The sequence below is a fragment of the Ascaphus truei genome, chromosome 3 (assembly GCF_040206685.1).
Source record: "Ascaphus truei isolate aAscTru1 chromosome 3, aAscTru1.hap1, whole genome shotgun sequence".
Classification (NCBI taxonomy): domain Eukaryota; kingdom Metazoa; phylum Chordata; class Amphibia; order Anura; family Ascaphidae; genus Ascaphus; species Ascaphus truei.
Genome location: NC_134485.1, coordinates 9,793,650 through 9,812,133, shown reverse-complemented (window position 1 = coordinate 9,812,133; position 18,484 = coordinate 9,793,650). Strand labels below are relative to the sequence as shown.

Genomic DNA, 18,484 nt, shown 5'->3' with positions numbered 1-18,484 from the left:
CTTAAGTTTGGGTGGGGGGTGCAGACTTTAATGTAAATAATCTTAGACTGGAAATAAATATACATGGTGCATCCAAATGGTATGAACATTTATATAGATTGCAGCAATATTTAATACATTGATCCAAGTAGTGGCGTATTTAAAAAATAAATACAAATCGCCCATAGGCACTTAACTTTTTGCTGCCCAGGCCTCATCCTTCTGCAGCGCCGTGGCATCAAATGATGCTGCGGTGCTGCAGAGCAAGGAGGGGAGCAAAAGGGAGACGGTAAGAGACCTTTACAGAGGCCCACATCCTCCCCTGGTAATCAGTGGGGGAGAGAGCGCAGGGCCTCTGTATATGGGAGGGGGAAAGGCTCAGGCCTATCGAGCCCAATGGGAAATCCACCACTGGATTGAAGTCTTCACACAGCAGGAATTCAAATGCTCCTGTGTTGTAATCAATTACAGCAGTCATGCAGTTATAGCCAGGGGTGGGCAAGAGCCACCAACAAGTTTTCAGGATATCCCCGCTTCAGCACAAGTGGCTCAATCAGTTGGTCAGTCAAAGACTGCACCACCTGTGCTGAAGCATGGATATCCTGAAAACCTGACCTGTTGGCGACCTTGGAGGACTGGCGTTTCCCACCCCTGAGTTAATAGTATAAGTGAATTATGAGATTAGATCTTGTTTTCATGGGCCAGGCTCGCGTTTACTAAGTGTTTAGGTTCACATGAATATACATTTAAACAAAAAAAAAACACAAGCAAATTGGGGGTGCAAATTGTGAACAGGATACCAGAGAAAATAATAAGCCCGTAAATACAAAATAAATGCATAATAAACAACTGAGGTGAACTAGAAAAAACATACTTGAGTCAACACATGCAAGCAAAACACACATCAAATCAAAAAACTCTCTCTCTGTTTACTGGCTTACCAAGTCCTGAAAACAAGAAACATCTAATCTCTTCAATGGAGGGTGAAGGGCAAAATCCAGAAAAAAAAAAATATCCCCGCCACAAGTTATAAACAGATTCATTGCTTATTCTCATTATGCCAAGTTCACATTCTTAACTGTGAAAAAGAATGTTTGATGAATGTTTAAACACCAGAGACAGAAAAGGAGCGAGGAGTTAGTTGGACAGTGAGTGAAAGAAATGTACATGGGATAAAAAGGAATAAGTAAAACAAAAAAGCTATTTTCTGAATTGCCAATCAAATCTAAATAGGGCAAAAAGAACACAGTGTGACACAATCACAGGAGATACACGTTTCTACATAACACGCTCATTCCAGTTGTAGGATAAAGATGGTGTGTGTTTATATTGGGCATTAAATATCTGAATATTCACTACTTTTTAAAAACTAAATGGCGGAATTGAAAACACAATGGTCATGGCGAGTTGATCTGAAACCTTGTGAAGTCTAAGTAAATAAGCTTTTGTAGAAAAACAATACCCTCATTGAAACTAATTAGAAAGGAGCATCAACAGAAATGCAAGTTATTATTAACCCACTTCAAAGAGGAACCAAGGCAAAAAAATCAGGAGTGCAATTTACAGGAAAAATAATAAAAGGTTTAAATGGTCTTACCCAGAGTATGTTTTTTTCGAGTGTTTTTTCTTGTAGATGACAATTGCAAATATGATGATAGAGATGAGGAGGAGGACACCTATAACCGCACAGATTATTCCAACCCAAAATGGAATATTGGAAAAGGGAAGGTTTTCTGTCAAAAAGAAAAAGAAACACATTTGTTTGGTGAATGTATGGTAGACAGACACACAGAGACACACACAGAGACACACACAGAAATGGCCAAGACACAGGAGATTATCCTTTCTATGATATGAAATTCACGGGACAACCTAAAAAAAAAAAAAAAAAACCCCGCCAGCAAGGACTGCTGCTTTAAATATAATGGTTTCGTTATTACTGAGCTTAACTCCTTGAGAACTCTTGGATGTATGCCATCGGGGCCAGGTGCCTCATTTACTTTCATTTTTTCAAGTCGCTTATGAACTTCTTCCTCAGATAACCAATTGTTCATTAATATGGAGGTTGTGGCTTCCTCCTGCGGCACTACTATTGAACTTGATTCTTCCCTGGTAAACACAGAGGCAAATAATTTGTGTAATACCTCTGCTTTTTCCTTATCTCCAATAATCTGCCAACCCATCTCACACTGAAAGGGTCCTATATTTTCTTTTAACATTTGTTATTAAGGTAAAGAACTTTTTATTAGGGTTGACCTTACTTTATATTGCAATCCTTTTTCCATTATCCATTTTTGCCAATTTGATTGCCCTTTTGCAGTTTTTGTTACATTCCTTATAATTCTGACACAATGTCTCCGTCCCTTCTGACTTAAAGAATCTAAACGCCTTCCTCCTCTTGTCCATTTCAACCCCATACCTGTGTATTTAGCCAAATTGGTTTTGACTTATTTCTTTTATACTTATTACCAGTGGTCGACAAATCACCAAAAAATCTACTCGCCACCTAGTACCACACGTGTGCTGCTTGGGCCATTAGGAGCTCGCCACGATGTTAAATCCACACGCCCGGGGCGTGCAAATGTATAGGTTTGTCGAACACTGGTTATTACCGAAGGGTATACACTGATAAGTGTGCTTTTCTAACAATGTTTGAAAGACTGCTCATTTATCTTGTACATTTTTCCCTGCAAAAAACATCATCCCATTGTATTACTTGTAGATTAGACCTCAGTTTATTAAAATCTACCTTTCTAAAGTTGAAGATCTTTGTTGAACCCAAGTAATCTGGAGCTTCTTCCCTCCCCTCCTCCCCATTGGCTGACTCTCGTACCACGTGATGCGTCAGCGCCGAAAATCACTAGGATCTTGCAGCATCGGCCGGCTGACGCGTCACAGTACGTAGTCAGCCCTGCCGGAAGGAGGCAGCGGGGGCAGGGACCATTCGGGCAAGGGTCTGGGGGTCCGCGGCCGCGCGCCCCGCCGGCCGCAGCAGGTTCGCAGCCTAACCCAAATGTTCCAGGACTTGAATATTTGTTATTACTTCTACATTGTTTGATATTACCAAATCCAGTACTGCCCCTCTCCTGGTTGGCTCCTCAATAAATTGAGTCATATAATTGTCTTTAAGCACCCCCCAAAAACCTGTTTCCTTTTGTTGTAATGCTAATCTCATTTCCCCAGTCTATGTCTGGATAATTAAAATCCCCCATTATGCAAACATGACCCAGTTTTGATGCCTTCTCCATTTGCAAAAGTATTTTAGCTTCCTCAATCTCACCGATATTTGGTGGTTTATAGCATATTCCTACAAACATTTTCTTTATACTTTTACCTCCAATGCTAATTTCTATCCACAAGGTCTCTACATTTTCATAATTCCCTTCATAAACATCTTCCCTTTTAATAGGTTTTAGATCCGGTTTAACATATAAACCTACTCCACCTCCCCTTCTATTTGTTCGATCCTTCCGAAAAAGGGAATAACCCTCTAAATTAACTGTCCAGTCATGAGTTTCATCCCACCATGTTTCAGTAATGCCTATGATATCATACTGCTCCCTGGCAGCTATTAATTCAAGCTCCCCCATTTTATCTGTCAGGCTTCTTGCATTAGCAAGCATGCATTGAAGTTTTTTTTCAGCCTGTACTATTATCTTATCTGCTCCTTCCTTTCTGCGCCCACTTGGTTTAGTCTTTAGAAGTTTTCTAGTATTATCTATATTTACTATGGGTGTCTCACTGCTTGTCCAACTTGCACTTGCCCCCATTCTACCTCCATACCCCCTTGTATCCTCCTATATTCTATTTAGTTCAGTTTCTGTTTCATTCCCCCCCCCCTTCATCCTAGTTTAAAATCTCCTCCAACCTTTTTAGCATTCTCCCCCCTAGCACAGAAGATCCCTCTTCATTGAGGTGCAATCCGTCCCTAGAATATAGATGGCACCGCTCAGAAAAGGAGTCCCAGTGCTCTAAAAAACCAAACCCCTCCTTCCTGCACCACTTTCTTTTTACAGGTGAAACATGCATAACCACCACCTGCAAAAAACAGTCAGTCAGTCTGTTTCTCTGGCAGCAGAAATGTTAACGTTTATCCTGGAAACGATAGAGGTAAAACTCATTCAGTGCGGGGGTGTGCGCGACGTCCACGCGGATGCACGTTTGCTAGGGAAGCTCCGTGCACTCCGCCAGCAGAATTTAATATAACCCCCTGATCGGCACCTTTTTCTGATCCGCGGCGTGCCGCAGCCGACGGGGGAACCTGCATGAATGCCCTTCAAGAAGGATGGGAGGTGGAGACCCCAGATCGTTCGGTGTGTGTGTGTTGTAAACTCCTCCTAGGTCTCTCAGCTTGTCAATCTCACACATTGTTATAACAAAATACTACCGGTTCATGTTGAAGGACTCCAACTAAATAATGATTTAAAAAAAATTTCAGTGTAAAGCTAGCCATCTCCTCTCTTCCCTTCCCCCCCCGTTTCCTTTTTAGAGCACCCAGTGTAATTAAAGAAATGCAAAAACCTGCACGTATCCCGATCAATAATATAGTTCAAAAAAAGAAAGTGTTAAAAATGGTGTTGAACAAACAAACATGTAGGAAACCCCCAGAACATTCACCTTTCTCAACAACTCTGAGTTTGATTTGCTTAGGGGGGACCAGGATGTCCGGTGGATTCTTAACATCACAAATGTAGGTGCCGTAGTCTTTGAACTGCATGTTGTCTATCTTGATTGAAGCATCGTTCTTATCGAGATCTCCGGCCCAGGTAATCCGGTCCTTAAAAGGGCCGACTGTGCCAGGGTATGATTTCCCATTATTGTAGTAGAAGACCTAGTTAAAATGTAACAACTTTAATTTCCAACTTTTTTTTTTTTTTTTTTACAGCATTGCAAAGGTACACATCAGGATATAATATAAAGCATTCTAAATGAACAAAGACTAATGGTCAGATTTGCAAAGCACTTACAGATTTATTAAGTAATTCATGGCTTTTCAAAGCGTGTGGCAACTTGTAAAAGGGTCACCCAATAATTTGGAATCAATTTCAGCATCTTTTTAATTCAGGGGTGAAAAATTATTTCTTGATTTAAAATCTACATAAAACCTTTAGATGTAAAAACATGAAAGTTCTGATGTAGCCACTATTGTTTTTTTAAGTGTCTTTATTTCGTAACAGTTTATTCTGTATTTTTCCTAACTTTTTGTAAACAAATGAAGAATCATCCATTATTCCGCATTGCCAATTCCTCAATCTGTTATACATCTTTTTATACTATAAAGTTTTTAACGTATACAAACACACACACGTCATACCCTCTTCACTTATGCAACTATGTATTTGTAACCACGTATCTGTCATCATAACTCTATGCCCAGGACATACTTGAAAACGAGAGGTAACGCAATTACTTCCCGGTAAAATATTTTATAAAAAAGGTAATATTGCGATAACGTACATTTTAAAAATTGTAATTGAATGCTAAAGCATTAATTGGGCGGTCCCTGGACAAGTTACCACATGCTTTAGCCGTACACTGCCCCGTCTTGCTATCCCTTGATGAAGCTGCCGAGCAATGAAACGCGTCGGGCTACCACCGTCTTGAAGGGTGGAGCTGGTGATCTACTAGATGTGAAAAACAAATGTGGCGCGCGAGCGATATATGTGCAGCATTAATAAAGGGTTCAACCATAAAATCCAATCAGGTGTCAGTTGATTTTAAATCTTTTATTTTAATCATTAGTTTGTTTTAAACTTCAACTTGTATTTTAAAGAGGCTTTATTTGAAGATAGAAAGCTATGTTTTACGATAGATTATATTATTTTAGGTATAGAGCGCAGTTCGAGATTTCGTGCTTTGTTTTGGCAGTTTGCAGACTACTTGCTTCTCGCAGCCGTACTTTGTTATATTGCCAAATATCTTCCGTTTAAGCAAACCAGAATAAATAGAAAAGAACCATACCGAAAACGCACTCCCTCCAGACTCCGGCTTGAAGCTCCAGGAAACGGAAGTCGAGCTGCTGGTTACCTCTGATGACTTGAAAGTGCAGGACAGTCTGGCCTGGGTCCCATTCTCTACAAACAATTCGACTGGTGTAGAAACATCCACAGCTGCATCACGTACTGTGAATAAAAACCACGAAGCTCAGAAACAACCAATGAAAGAACGGGGGACGTGTGTCAACATGAGCTGGACTGGAGAATTAAAAATGGGACATTTTTAAAAGCCTCAGACAATATTCAACATGAAATTTCTTTACATTAAAGCAGAAATATTACTCTCCCCTCCCCCTTTTTCTTGTTTCTCATACATATACAAATAATTCTACATTCTTACCTAAGGTAGCAATAGTTTGGTGCTCCTGTTCTAAATCCTGATTGTGTGCCCAACATAATGTCCACCTTTCAGATTCAATCAATCAGTGTAACTAAGCAGCTACAATGTATCCTTATATTACTATGGTAACATAGTTACAGTTTGCAGCTCAACCTGCTGGTAACATTGGCAACAAGAGATGGGGGAGTGTACCTGAGACAGGTACAAAAGGTCCCTTATATTGGCGCACAGCAGACCCTTATAATATACTATGGTCAGGGGTGAATGAAATGTACAAAGCACAAGATAAAATAAAAAAAGTTTATTAAATATTTTACAATGTTGTGTGGTGTAATTCACTTAGATAAAAATAGACTGGATAAGTCTATACTACTACTGGGTATCCCTAGTCGGTGCCAGTGTGGGATAGTGATCTCATGCCAAATGGCTCAAAATAGGAAGTGTTTGAGGCAGTGTGTGAAAGATCAATGCATACAAATGTTTACTGATACTCAGCCAAATCTTAATAATGTGTGTAGCAAGTCTAGGTTGTATGGTAGCTGCCTGCACTGATGTAATGTGCTGATATGCAAAGGTTAAAGTCCAAAACTAAACAGAAGAATTGGCATTGAAAAACGGGACAGGTTTTTTCCTATTGATTTGGCATTGAAAAACGGGACAGGTTTTTTCCTATTGTAATTGTAGAGTCACCCTGTATATCAGATGGAAGGTCCAGCTGGTGTATGTATCATGATTCTATTAGCTCAAATCACCATATAGAGATGTGGTCTTATACAGGTATACGTGCACCCTGTCTCAGCTACAGTTCTAACCCTTTGTAACTGAGGGAATCATTGCCAGCTCGCATATGTTATATATAGTTTGTGGGTGAGCACAGGGAGCACTGTCAAAGTTGTAGCAGTGCTGGACACCTCTTTAAGTGGGTGTATCAAGGAGTGCACGATCTAGATATCAAGTGAAGATGCCATGAGAAGCACTAAACATTTCAGCAGTACTGTTAGGTAATACAAAAGTAGTGGTGTGTCGGCAAAGACCCGACATGCAGCATGTTTCGTCGCTGCTTGCGACTTCTTCCGGGGTGAACATTGGCAACAAATCACAAACTGGAAAGTGTTACAAATATCTTGCACTGCTGGAGCGGTGGGCTAAAACTTGCCATAGAAATCAAAGGAGGCTTTAAAACGAATTAAAAATGGCATTAAGAGTTGAATACAAAAAAACATCACTATTATCCAATACAACAGAACGGATTTTTTAAAATAAAAGATTTCAGGTTTTGTGGTTTTAAAACAAAATATTCACTCCTGGAGAAAGTATCTGATGGAGCACAGAGAAAACAAAACATTTGTTAGTTAAAATGGGACTGGACTTCACACGTTCCACATTACTGAAATCAGGATGTGTAAAAGGGGAAAAAAGAAAAACACATATTGCGCACAAGAGACTTTAATCAATAACCTCTCAGGCAACAAAAGGTATTATATGTTAAGCTACAGAGCACGCCCTCCATCCGCTTCCAATTCAGGAAGCTCGTGCACAATGCACAGCAGCTGCTTCCTGCACAGAGCGCAGCCCAGCGGATTCTCAGCCTGCGGTCTCAGAATACCTCTCCTGTACCATTAGGAGGAAGTCAGGGCAGGACAAGAGCGAGCGTTGGTTTGCAGAATTATTATTTTTTTTTTTTTTCAAATTCCCCTAAAGATCCTTCCACGATCAAAAAAGTTTTGATCTGATAACTCGAGTAAAATCTGTGCCACACACAATTATTTTTAAAGAAAAGGGTTTTGACGCACAAAACCATTATAGGTTATTTATGGCAAAGATTTATATGAGTTTGGCTCAGAGATCAGAAAAAATAATAATATGTATATTAGTTCAATTTCACATAAATGTACGTAGTAGTTATATAGGCAAATTGCATTTGCTTTATGACATACATACACTAATTTATGGTGGGTGAAAACCGTTGGCACATAGGCAATTTTTTTTTCCATGTCATTTCCCAGAATCCATTGCTGCAGTGGAAGTACTGTATGCTAGGTGATAATGGTGAAAGACAGTGTTGCAGACCTGTCTAAGGCCTTGGCCATGGTAAGCGCTTACTCGCTGAAGCGTGCCGACGCTCGCTCATGCTTGCCACGGAGCCCCTACAGTTGCAATTAGAGCGACTTTAGTAGGGGCTCGCCTACGCTTCCGCAAGCACGCGGAACGTAGGTCTTAGGCAAATTTCAAAATCAAGCGCTTGCCGGAGCGCTGGGCCGGTCACGTGAGCGGTTCGCCCAATGAGGGCGAACCAGCACCGTGACGTAACTGGCCCGACCCTGGACGGCGCGTAGGGAAAGCACCCGCAAGGCCAGGGAAAGCACTCACTTTCCCCGAGCCTCAGCGCGCCAGCGGGAAGCTTGGCCGAGGCCTAAGACATGTGAATGTGCTCACAAGTGATTCTTTTTTGGGGATAGAGATAGATAGGATGGTAAATCCTTCAGTCTTGAAAATTGCAAAGCCAGTACAACCAACCTCACACTGATGATACCAATTAAGGTCAAAACATGTCTGAGTGTTTTCTCTGGCTTTGCATCGGATTCCTATGCTGTGCTTAAAAGCTGTGTTAACAGCGAGCATTAGCGTATAGGGGTTCCATGTAAAAATGGATTTCAGGCAAAAGGTGACACGGAGTGCTCATTTTCATGTCATTTTCCAGAATCCCTTGCTGCAGTGGAAGCACTGTATATGCTAGGTGATAATGGTGAAAGGCAGGGTTGCAGGATAGATATAAAAACTGGAAATAGCCGTTAGTCCAGTTGTGATAGTGCAGAATAAAGGAGTTCAGTATTGGGTGATAAATTGTTAGCCCAAAAAACAAAACAAAAACTATATATATTTAAAAAAAAAAAAAAAAAAAAACACAACAACCACGACAGACACACACTAAAACACTAAAACAGAAAAAGACGTACTTGGCAGAAAGAGGTGCGCGCAGAAGGACAGAGTATACCAACCAGTCCAGTAGATAGGTAAGTAAAAGGTGGAAGAACGGCGGTCACTGCTCCTCTGGAAAAAACTCTCCAACCAGGCGTATAAAACAAAAAAAACTTTATTGCATCAAAAAGAACATCCACATGTCTATGACACTCTGACGCGTTTCGTTCTGGGAACAGAACTTTATCAAAGAGTGCCTTCCACTCCGTAATCCCCCCCATAAGTAGGCCATACTGGATGCTCATTGGCTAAACGATATCACGTGTAATCACTCCCACCAATGAACTAAGTACCAATAGGATTTGAGTCAGATCGGCATACATGGGGGGGGGTAGGGAAGCGCTAACCATACACAGATAATGCGACGATATAGACTTATACCAGATACAACAAATCACAAAAATAGAAACATACTAATTACTAACAAACGGAGTTAAAAGCAAGAAAATATGTGGACCCTAAAGAGCAGTAGCTGCAATGGTTATCCAACCTGGACACAAATTGTGGTTAAATGTAATAATACTTATATCAACAGCTAATTTAACCAATAAGGTTTTCATGATTATAATAAAGGAGTAAAATCAACTTTTAATGTGCCCAGGACTGACATCCAAAGTAACATCTACACTAAATACATAATTAGTTACCATCTATACTACGTCATTAAAACAGGTTAGACCATGGACAGAACATAATGAATGGCTCAAAATCTATTAAGATATATGAAAAACAATATATAAACAGAGAATGTTGTTATAAACTTCATACATGAACTTCCCACTCACATCACTATTCATTTAAGCATCCCCATAATAGATTAATATAAATATAAATCCATCGCATGATGTAATGGGGTCTCAAGTCTTGAGCATCACTCAAAGAAAAGCTAGGTAGTTAAAAAATGTTTTAGCTCCCAATCTATATTTATACCAGAGGGATAAAGCGTGCTTAAAGTGTGGATCCAAAACATCTCTTGTCTATTCAGTCTGTTAACCCTATCACCTCCTCTTGGGTGACACGGTACATGTTCAATTGCTGAGAATGTGAAATTCACTATACCTCCCCTGGGACAAAGGCTAAAATGTCTGGAAACTGGGTGGACACTATCACATTTCTTAATAAGCCTCACATGTTCTGCTATTCTTGTCTTTAAAGGTCTAGTGGTTCGACCCACATAAGACTTTTTACAACCACATGACAGCATGTAAATCACAAAACTACTATTGCAGTTGATGAAGCTAGTGATCTTAAACTTCTTTTTGTTAGAGTTACACATAATAGCTTTCGTGGGCTGAGCATAGCAGCACATGGAACAGTGGCCACATGAGAAGAACCCTTGGGGTATGTTTCGAATCTTAAAATTAGAACGGGAGTCAAATAGACTAGGTGATAAAAGTGTCCCTAGCGTTTTTGCTTTACGGTAACTGAATCTTGGTCTATTTTTTGTAATATCTGAAATGTCTCTATCTAGGCTTATTGTTGCCCAATGTTTATTAATTATGTCACGGATGGACTTTGATTGCTTACTATATGTTGTCACAAAGATAGGGCACCCATCATGAATAGAAGTATTGGACTTAGTATGCCGTATTTTATTAATATTTTTGTGTAAAAGTTTAGTCCTATCCATTGAATCAGCATATTTAAATGCAGTATTAATAATCTCTTCATTGTAACCTCTAGCCTTAAATCTAGCTGCCATTTCCCCAGATTGTTTGATAAATGTGTCGTTACTAGAACAGAGTCTTTTAAGCCTAATAAATTGGGCTTTCGGTATACTATTTAGAAGAGAACGTGGATGGCTGCTATTGGCCCTGAGCAACGTGTTCCTGGAATTTGCCTTCCTGAAAATCTCGGTTTGGATGGTCATGTCGTTATCTATATAAAGCAGTAGGTCAAGGTAATTTATGTGATGTATATTGTGTTCAAAAGTGAAATTAATATTTAAATTATTTTGATTTAGTGTGTTGATAAAAGTAAGCAGTGAAACCTCATCACCCTCCCAAATCATTATAAGATCATCAATAAACCTCTTAAAGAAAATAATATTGGTGCGAAATGAATTATTAATGTGATAAATAAATTGTGCTTCCCAAAAACCCATAAATAAATTAGCGTATGAAGGTGCAAAACTTGTGCCCATTGCAGTGCCTAATAATTGTAAGTAAAAACGTGAATCAAACATAAAATAATTATGTGTTAATAAAAAAGTGATTGATTCCAGAAGAAAGACCCCCTGGGTGACAGAAATGTCTGATGAATCTAAAAAGTGACGTATAGCAGATAAACCGTGCTCATGTTTTATGATGGAGTACAGGGAGACCACATCTAATGTGACCCACCTGTACTCCTTTTTCCAGACCACATCCTGCAAAGCGACAATAAGTTCCGACGTGTCCTTAATGAACGAGGGCAGACGGAAGACCAATGGTTGGAGAAAGCTGTCCACATACCGCGATAACCCATCTCCCAAAGATCCAATGCTCGCAACTATAGGGCGTCCCGGTGGATCCACCAGCGATTTATGGATCTTCGGGAGATGGTGGAATACCGGTATCACGGGATGTGGGCAGCTCAAAAATTCAACTTCCTTATTATCGATAACACATAGTATTTTACCCAATTCAATGACTTCCGCTAGTTCTCCAAGAAAACCAGGAGTAGGATCTCTCTTTAATAATTGATAATGGGCCACGTTGCTCAGTTGTCTAAGCGCCTCGTTTCTGTATTGATTGGCAGAGAGTACCACTAAGGCACCTCCTTTATCTGCCTTACGTATAACTATGTCGTGATTTTTCTTTAAACAGTCTAATTGAACAGTTTCGACATAGGTAAGGTTACCAGAACTCACATGTGAATGCGAAAAGCCTTGGGCTAGTAATTTAAGATCACGTTCTACTAATCTTTCAAACGTCGTAATAAATGGGCCCCGATTAAAATTTGGGCAGAATATGGATTTCCTCTTTAATCCCGATGACTGACCACCAAAAAATGGCTGAGAAAATGTGTTAGTAGATTCACCTTGTACCTCTAACAAGTTATGCAAATCAGATACCGTACATTGTTCCTGAAAAGTGAAATTATTCATTAATACATCTGCATCGGAAGAAACATCAGAATTCATATTCATCATAAGATTAGATTCAGAGTCCAGGTTTGCACAGTCAATATCACCTTTAGATATCTCACTCCTCAAATGATCAAACCGACCTCTAGAAGAAAAAAAAATTTTCAATGTTAATTTTCGTGTGAATTTTTGGAGGCCAATCACTGTTTGGAAAAGATGAAAGTCCTGGACCGGAGCAAATCCCAAGCCTTTATTCAACAATGTGAGCTGTTCATATGAAAGTTCAATACCAGATAGATTGATTACATTGTTACCCGTTGTGTTCAAGTGTATTTCTTCCTCTTTGTTCTCCCTCTGCCTCCCCCGTTTCCTTTTGGATCGTCTGGTCCTCCGTAGTTTTTTGACCCTGATGGAAGTGATGAAGTGGGTACAACAACAGATGAATTAGCAGGTCTGATATTGACTAACGAAATGGAAGACCTACTATCACTCCTCGTTCTTCCCTGGTTATCCGTTATGTTATCTGACTGGCCCTCAAATGACACAGAATGAGACCTTGTTTCATAGTCCGAATTTTCCGAGTCAAAGCTGGAAGTTTCTGTATGTCTGGTTTTTAAGATAGCTTTCCCCGGTGTTTTATAAGGGCGTTTTCTGGAGGTTCCCTTTGGTGTACTGGAACCAAACCCTTCTCTAGCCAACTGTGGCCTTTGCCAACAATATACTTGGCCCTTGATGTAATCGGCCTTATCCCTCTCAAACTTATTGTGCTTTTTATCGCTAATGACATCTTCTATAACTTCTATATTGGATAGTAAAGTTTTGTCATTTTTAACAAATTGTTCCATTTTGGCAAATGGTTGTAGTTTGGCTCTTAAAATGTTAATTTCAGACATAATGACAGCTTTCTCAGTTAGTTTCTGTTGTATTATTAACTCCATTAATTGAATTGAACAATGGTCCAAGATTTTAACCCAAACTAACTCAAATTGCTTGTTGGTGAACCCAAATGTGGGCGTTTTCTTGATCCGTAGACCTCTGGGAATTCTATTACATCTAACATAATTTTCCAACGATGTAACTTCCCACCAAAGCTTTATGTTTTGGACTAACAGTCTCTCAAGTTTTACAAAATAATGGGTTAAGTCTGATGGTTCTTCACATGTGATATCCTTAATCTCATCAAACAAGTGTGCTGCTTTCTTAGACCTTTTAGTGTCATCGCCACAGACATAAACATAGGTATCGCCATCACTAGGAACTGTATCCGTGTCACCTTCTTCCATGATATATATATATGTATGTCACAAGCAGGAGCACGCCACCGCTACACACAGCAACAATAGCAACGTTCCTTTACAGCAGCATCCGGCAGTTCTACAGTTCAAGGGATGATGTGCACCGGCTGAATTAACCCTTCGATCACAAGATGCAGGTGAGGCTAGCAGTAGCTGGACCCGTGATTTACTCCTGGGCTCTGTCTAGATAGGGCTCCGTTGTATCTCTACCAGCCGTGCTACAAAAGCCCCCCATCTAAGATAAGGGTCTACAATTGAATGTTTGGAGGATTTATTTAATGTCATATCTTGTTGCTGCGGTGGTTCCATACTGACTCTCTCCATTTGTCCACAATACCTGCAAGGTTGTAGCATCAGTCTTCTGGGGATATCCCTCATTTTTTCAGTCCAGTAGATACACAGCAAAGAGGGTCCTGCAGAACTCAGGTTGACAATAGTAATTTAATGAAACATCAGGGAACCAACATGCTCCAGAGCAACGTATGTTTCAGACCAACAAGGTCCTCTCTCAAACTCTTGAGAAAGGACCTTGTTGGTCTGAAACGTACGTTGCTCTGGAGACCCTTTTTTTGCTCGATAGAGCTATAGTCTCCAACTAGAAAGTGATTAGTTCATTATATTTCTGGCAAACTATTGTCAGCCTTTATTTTGTAATCAGAGCAGAAAAACAATTCTGCTAGAAATGGAGAACAGGATAATTTAGCAGCTCCAGACTAGATCTAGTGATCAACATGTATGTAATTACATCCTGTTCAGTGATATTTACAGGTAAAATCATTGTTGCCCATTTCTCTGGCAGTAGAAATGTCCACGTTTATCCTGGAAACATTAACCTACAGTTTTGTGCTGCTTTCCTGCCCATCTGTTATGTCTCCTTTTTCCTATTTTAGCCATGCGACAGGGATACATCTGCTTCTCTCATCACTGGGATGACAGACGGACAGTCACCTCCCTTTGAGTCTGTTGCAGGTTATTTAAAAAAAAAAATTTAAAAAAATGTTTCAGCTCCAACAAAAAAATTATCTAAGACAAAAACCACAGCTTATTTATCTTGTGTAAGATATGAAAATAGAAACCCAACATACCAGAATTGTATTTTCCTGGAGTCCTGAGCACTACCATGGATGGACTATCCAGGAATATAAAATGACGGTAAGTTGGGTAGCAAATTTCTATTTTTCTGGTTATCCTATGGCAGTGGTCACCTTCTGGCAAAAACTCCAGGATTGCGAGAGTAGTTGCTTCGAGAAAACTTACACCTTGGAGCTCCCACCACAGATGGAATCGCTGCCAGATTCCATTATATATTGTAGTAGTCCTTTTCCTTGTCACCATTAAGGTCTGTAACACAGGCCTCTTGATTGGAGCAGCTCCCACTCAACCTTCATTCCGTCAAAGTCCAATCCCCTGGACTGGATGTTGCATAGGACACTGTGATGGGAGGCCTTCAAACACTGGCAGTTGCCACGGCTTGGTCGACCAAGAGTTGAATTGCCTGGTTCCCTCAGGTCATGCACAGCCAATTTAGGAGGATTGCCACCACCTCTGCTTCATCCTGTGACTTTCCCGAGAACCCTTGGAATCAGAGGAATTCGTGGAAACACCTATGGAAGCTGGAATGTCCATGGAAAGGAGGGAGTCTACCGGGGTAGCCTCCAGATTAAACCATTCTTAAGCAAAAACCTTGCAATTTGCGGTTTCCTGACGTTGCACCCAATTGGTCAAGGGGGGGGGGGGGGGGAGAAAAAAAAAAAAAGTGTTTGATAGGGACCATTCTCCTGGATTCTAGGGTCTTCCGGCTAAGGAAGTCTGCCTGTAGATGCCTTTTCCCAGCGATATAAAATCGCTGTGGAGGTCTGTTAGAGGACGTTTTGCCCAGGTCAGAATTGGCTGTAGCTCCGGTTGGAGCACGGGGCTCTTTGTGCCTCCTTAGGCAAAGGCCCCGGTAACTCAGCTGCAACACGCGCCCGCGAGATTGGCGGCGCGTGCAGCCGATTACCTAGTCTGCAGGGAGCTGCAGGAAGAGAGACCGGGGGGGGCCTGGCGGGGGAGTGACGGGGGCGCGGTCTTGACGTCACCCGGCAGGTTCGCCCTCATTGGCTGAACCGCCGGGGGGCGTGCCGTATCGCTCGACGCGAGTCCTGCTCTCAATTCTGTTGAGAGCAGGAGCAGCTCTCGCCTCAGCGCTGCGGCCCCCCCTCGCAGCAGGCCCGGCACCATTGAGGTGAGGGCTCTCGTCCGTGCAGCGTCCGCCACAGCGGACGCTGTAGTAGGCAGCGGGATCAAGCCCTTATGTAGGTCACCGTTGTACAGTTGTCTAACTGGATCTTTAAGTTGCACCCTCGTAAACTGTGAGACGTGCTTGATTGCTTCCATTACTGCTCTTAATTCTAGAATGTTTGCTGACGTTTCGTGACTTCCGATAGACCATTTCCCTTGTGCTCTCAGCTCAGAGTTGGGTACCTCAGCATGTGCCACTTGCAGACACCAGCAAGAGCCAAAGCTAATCTTGTATAGGACAATCTATTTTTAGGTTTGTCGTGATCCCACTATTTTAGTATTCTCTTGCGTCTTGCGGTAAAGGAAATCCATAGATTTAGGCTTGCCGCCTGCCTGTGTCCCAAGAAGTTCTGTTGGAACATTCTACGTCATCTGGCCCACTTCACCATCTGTATGGACGCTGAAGGGTATTCTATCAGCCTCAAGTATTGTCTAAACTATTGGATTGCTGGCTTTTGGCTGCATTGACCATTTCTTTCAAACTTTCTCTTTGCTTTGCAGTGTGGAACTCCATCCCCAGTAATCTTCGATTTTGGGTTGGGCTTAACTGTGTTGACCAACCAGCCGTGCAGCAAAATTAACTCCAGTACCCTAGACAGGTGTGGGAACAACTGGACTCCGCTTTGTGCTTTTACTAAAAGGTTGTCCAGGTAATGGAATATCTGTATTCCTTTTTTTGACGATGAGGGTCACCTTTGTGAAAGTTCAGTGAATGAGAGACCGCAAGGGAAGAGCTCTGAATTACGTGAGCTACCCCTATAACAAATCTCAGATACTGTGACAGGTACGTAGAAGTAGGCATCCTTTAGGTCTATGATACAAGTCACTCTTCCTGGTCCGCTATGGCAATAATGGTCTTGAGGGACTCAATTTTGAATTTCCTTACTTTTAGCAGCTTGTTTACCACTCTTAGGTCCAGGATAGACTGCAATGTTTCGTTCGCTGGTTGGATCGCACGACCGTCTATGAGCTGTTGGATTCTGCTGGTTAATGCCTGTTTGGCAAGTTTGTTTCCTGGTCATCGGGAACTTATGATCTTGTGTCTTCCCAGTATTGTCTTGAAATCCAGACAGTACCCTCTGCAGACCAAGTTGAGCACCCAGGAATTCATAATAGTTTGCCACCAAACATCCCAAAATTAGCGTAGACTTCCTCCTACATGAGATGTTTGTGCTCCCCTGATCTAATGCAAACTTCCCAGTCATACTACATGAAGACCTACCACTTCTTGGCCAAAAAAACAACAACAAAAAAAACTCTGGCTGTTGCGCAAAAAAGTTGTTCTCAGCTGGAGGGTGGAATTTAACCCATTGTTGACGACTGCCATAGGGACAACCAGGAAATACCAAGTGTTGACCTATTAAACATGACGGCCATGACTTTAGATCTCATTGGCACTGCGCCCTTCAGCACCCGCTGCGAAACACAGAGCTCAGACTATGGAAAGAAAGGCTCAGTCACCACGGACATGTACAAAACAAAACAAAGATTCAGTCCTCAGGTTTTTAAAGAGGCAATCCAATAAGTTTTTGTTTCTTCCCCCCCTCCCCCTTGATTTTTTCCTGATACAGAATTTAAGCAGGGGGTCTCTGGAGCTGAGCCACATTAATGTCAGCTCTGGGGACTCCCTGCTTCCAAAGGTACTTGCCTCTGTAGGGGGTGCTGGTAGCCACTACAGGGGTTCACTATATGTGCTTTTCAAAAGCTGCCGGGCCCTGCAGACCAATAGGCTCGTCTTCCTATTGGCCCATTGACGAGCAAGCTGAAAACTGCACTAGATACCGTCACCCTCTTTGGAGGTATCTCCGGAAGCACAGGGTCCCGGAGCTGAAATTAATGGGGTTCAGCCATGGGTAGCCCCTGTATTACAAAAAAAACACCGCTTTGATTGCTCCTTAAAGGATTACTATAATGGGAAGAGGACTATGTATTTCCCTATATATTAACCAGTCATTAAATAGTGTTTAAGTAATCCATATATTATGACAGACAATGCGCACCCCCCTAACTTTTTACTCTGGAGAACTCCAGGTGCGTATCTCTTCAACCAGGGGGTCAAGGATACAGCGGTAATGCTCAAGAGCATACATTTTAGATTTGGAAAGAAAATGCGCTGCATACCATCCACCAGCAGTTCCACGTGTCCCTGTCAGAGGGTAGTCATGTATGAGAGTAATGGGGGAGGAAAGGGGGGGGGCGAGGAGAAGATCGCTTGTGTTTTGAACATAAAACTTAAAAAAAAAAAAAAAAAGTGTAAACTTCTCCTAGGTCTTAGCTTGCCAGTCTGACACATTGTTGGAATAAAATACCACTGGTTCATGTTGGTCCGTGGAAGGACACTAACTAAATAACAAATCAAAAACAATTCAGAGTAAAGCTAGCCATCTCCTCTTCTCCTCCACCCCCCATTTTCTTTTCAGAGCACCCAGTGTAAATCAGAATACGTGTAGGTTTTTGCATTTCTTTGATCAACAATATAGTTCAAAAAGAAAGTGTTAAAAATTGTGTTGAACAAACAAACAAACATGTAGGAAACCCCCAGAACATT

The 18,484-nt window shown here is 41.4% G+C and overlaps 1 protein-coding gene and 1 long non-coding RNA gene across 4 annotated transcripts in view; both read right to left on the bottom strand.

Moving 5' to 3' along the window:
* MPZL1 (myelin protein zero like 1) overlaps positions 1–18,484 on the bottom strand; it is a 48,970-nt gene that overhangs the window by 16,109 nt on the left and 14,377 nt on the right. For all 3 annotated transcript variants that reach the window (XR_012800362.1, XM_075593621.1, XM_075593622.1), the window contains exons 4-6: positions 5,941–6,101; positions 4,597–4,810; positions 1,577–1,712 (exon numbers count right to left, since the gene is read on the bottom strand). Coding sequence is in view for 2 of the 3 variants with exons in the window: in XM_075593621.1 (XP_075449736.1) it covers positions 1,577–1,712; positions 4,597–4,810; positions 5,941–6,101 (511 nt within the window). In the remaining variant the exon portion in view is untranslated. The remainder of the gene's footprint in view (positions 1–1,576; positions 1,713–4,596; positions 4,811–5,940; positions 6,102–18,484) is intronic.
* LOC142491286 (uncharacterized) lies at positions 9,392–18,478 on the bottom strand. Its single transcript, XR_012800363.1, has 2 exons — positions 12,676–18,478; positions 9,392–12,506 (listed from the first exon to the last, which is right to left on the bottom strand). It is a non-coding gene; the product is annotated as an uncharacterized LOC142491286 (long non-coding RNA).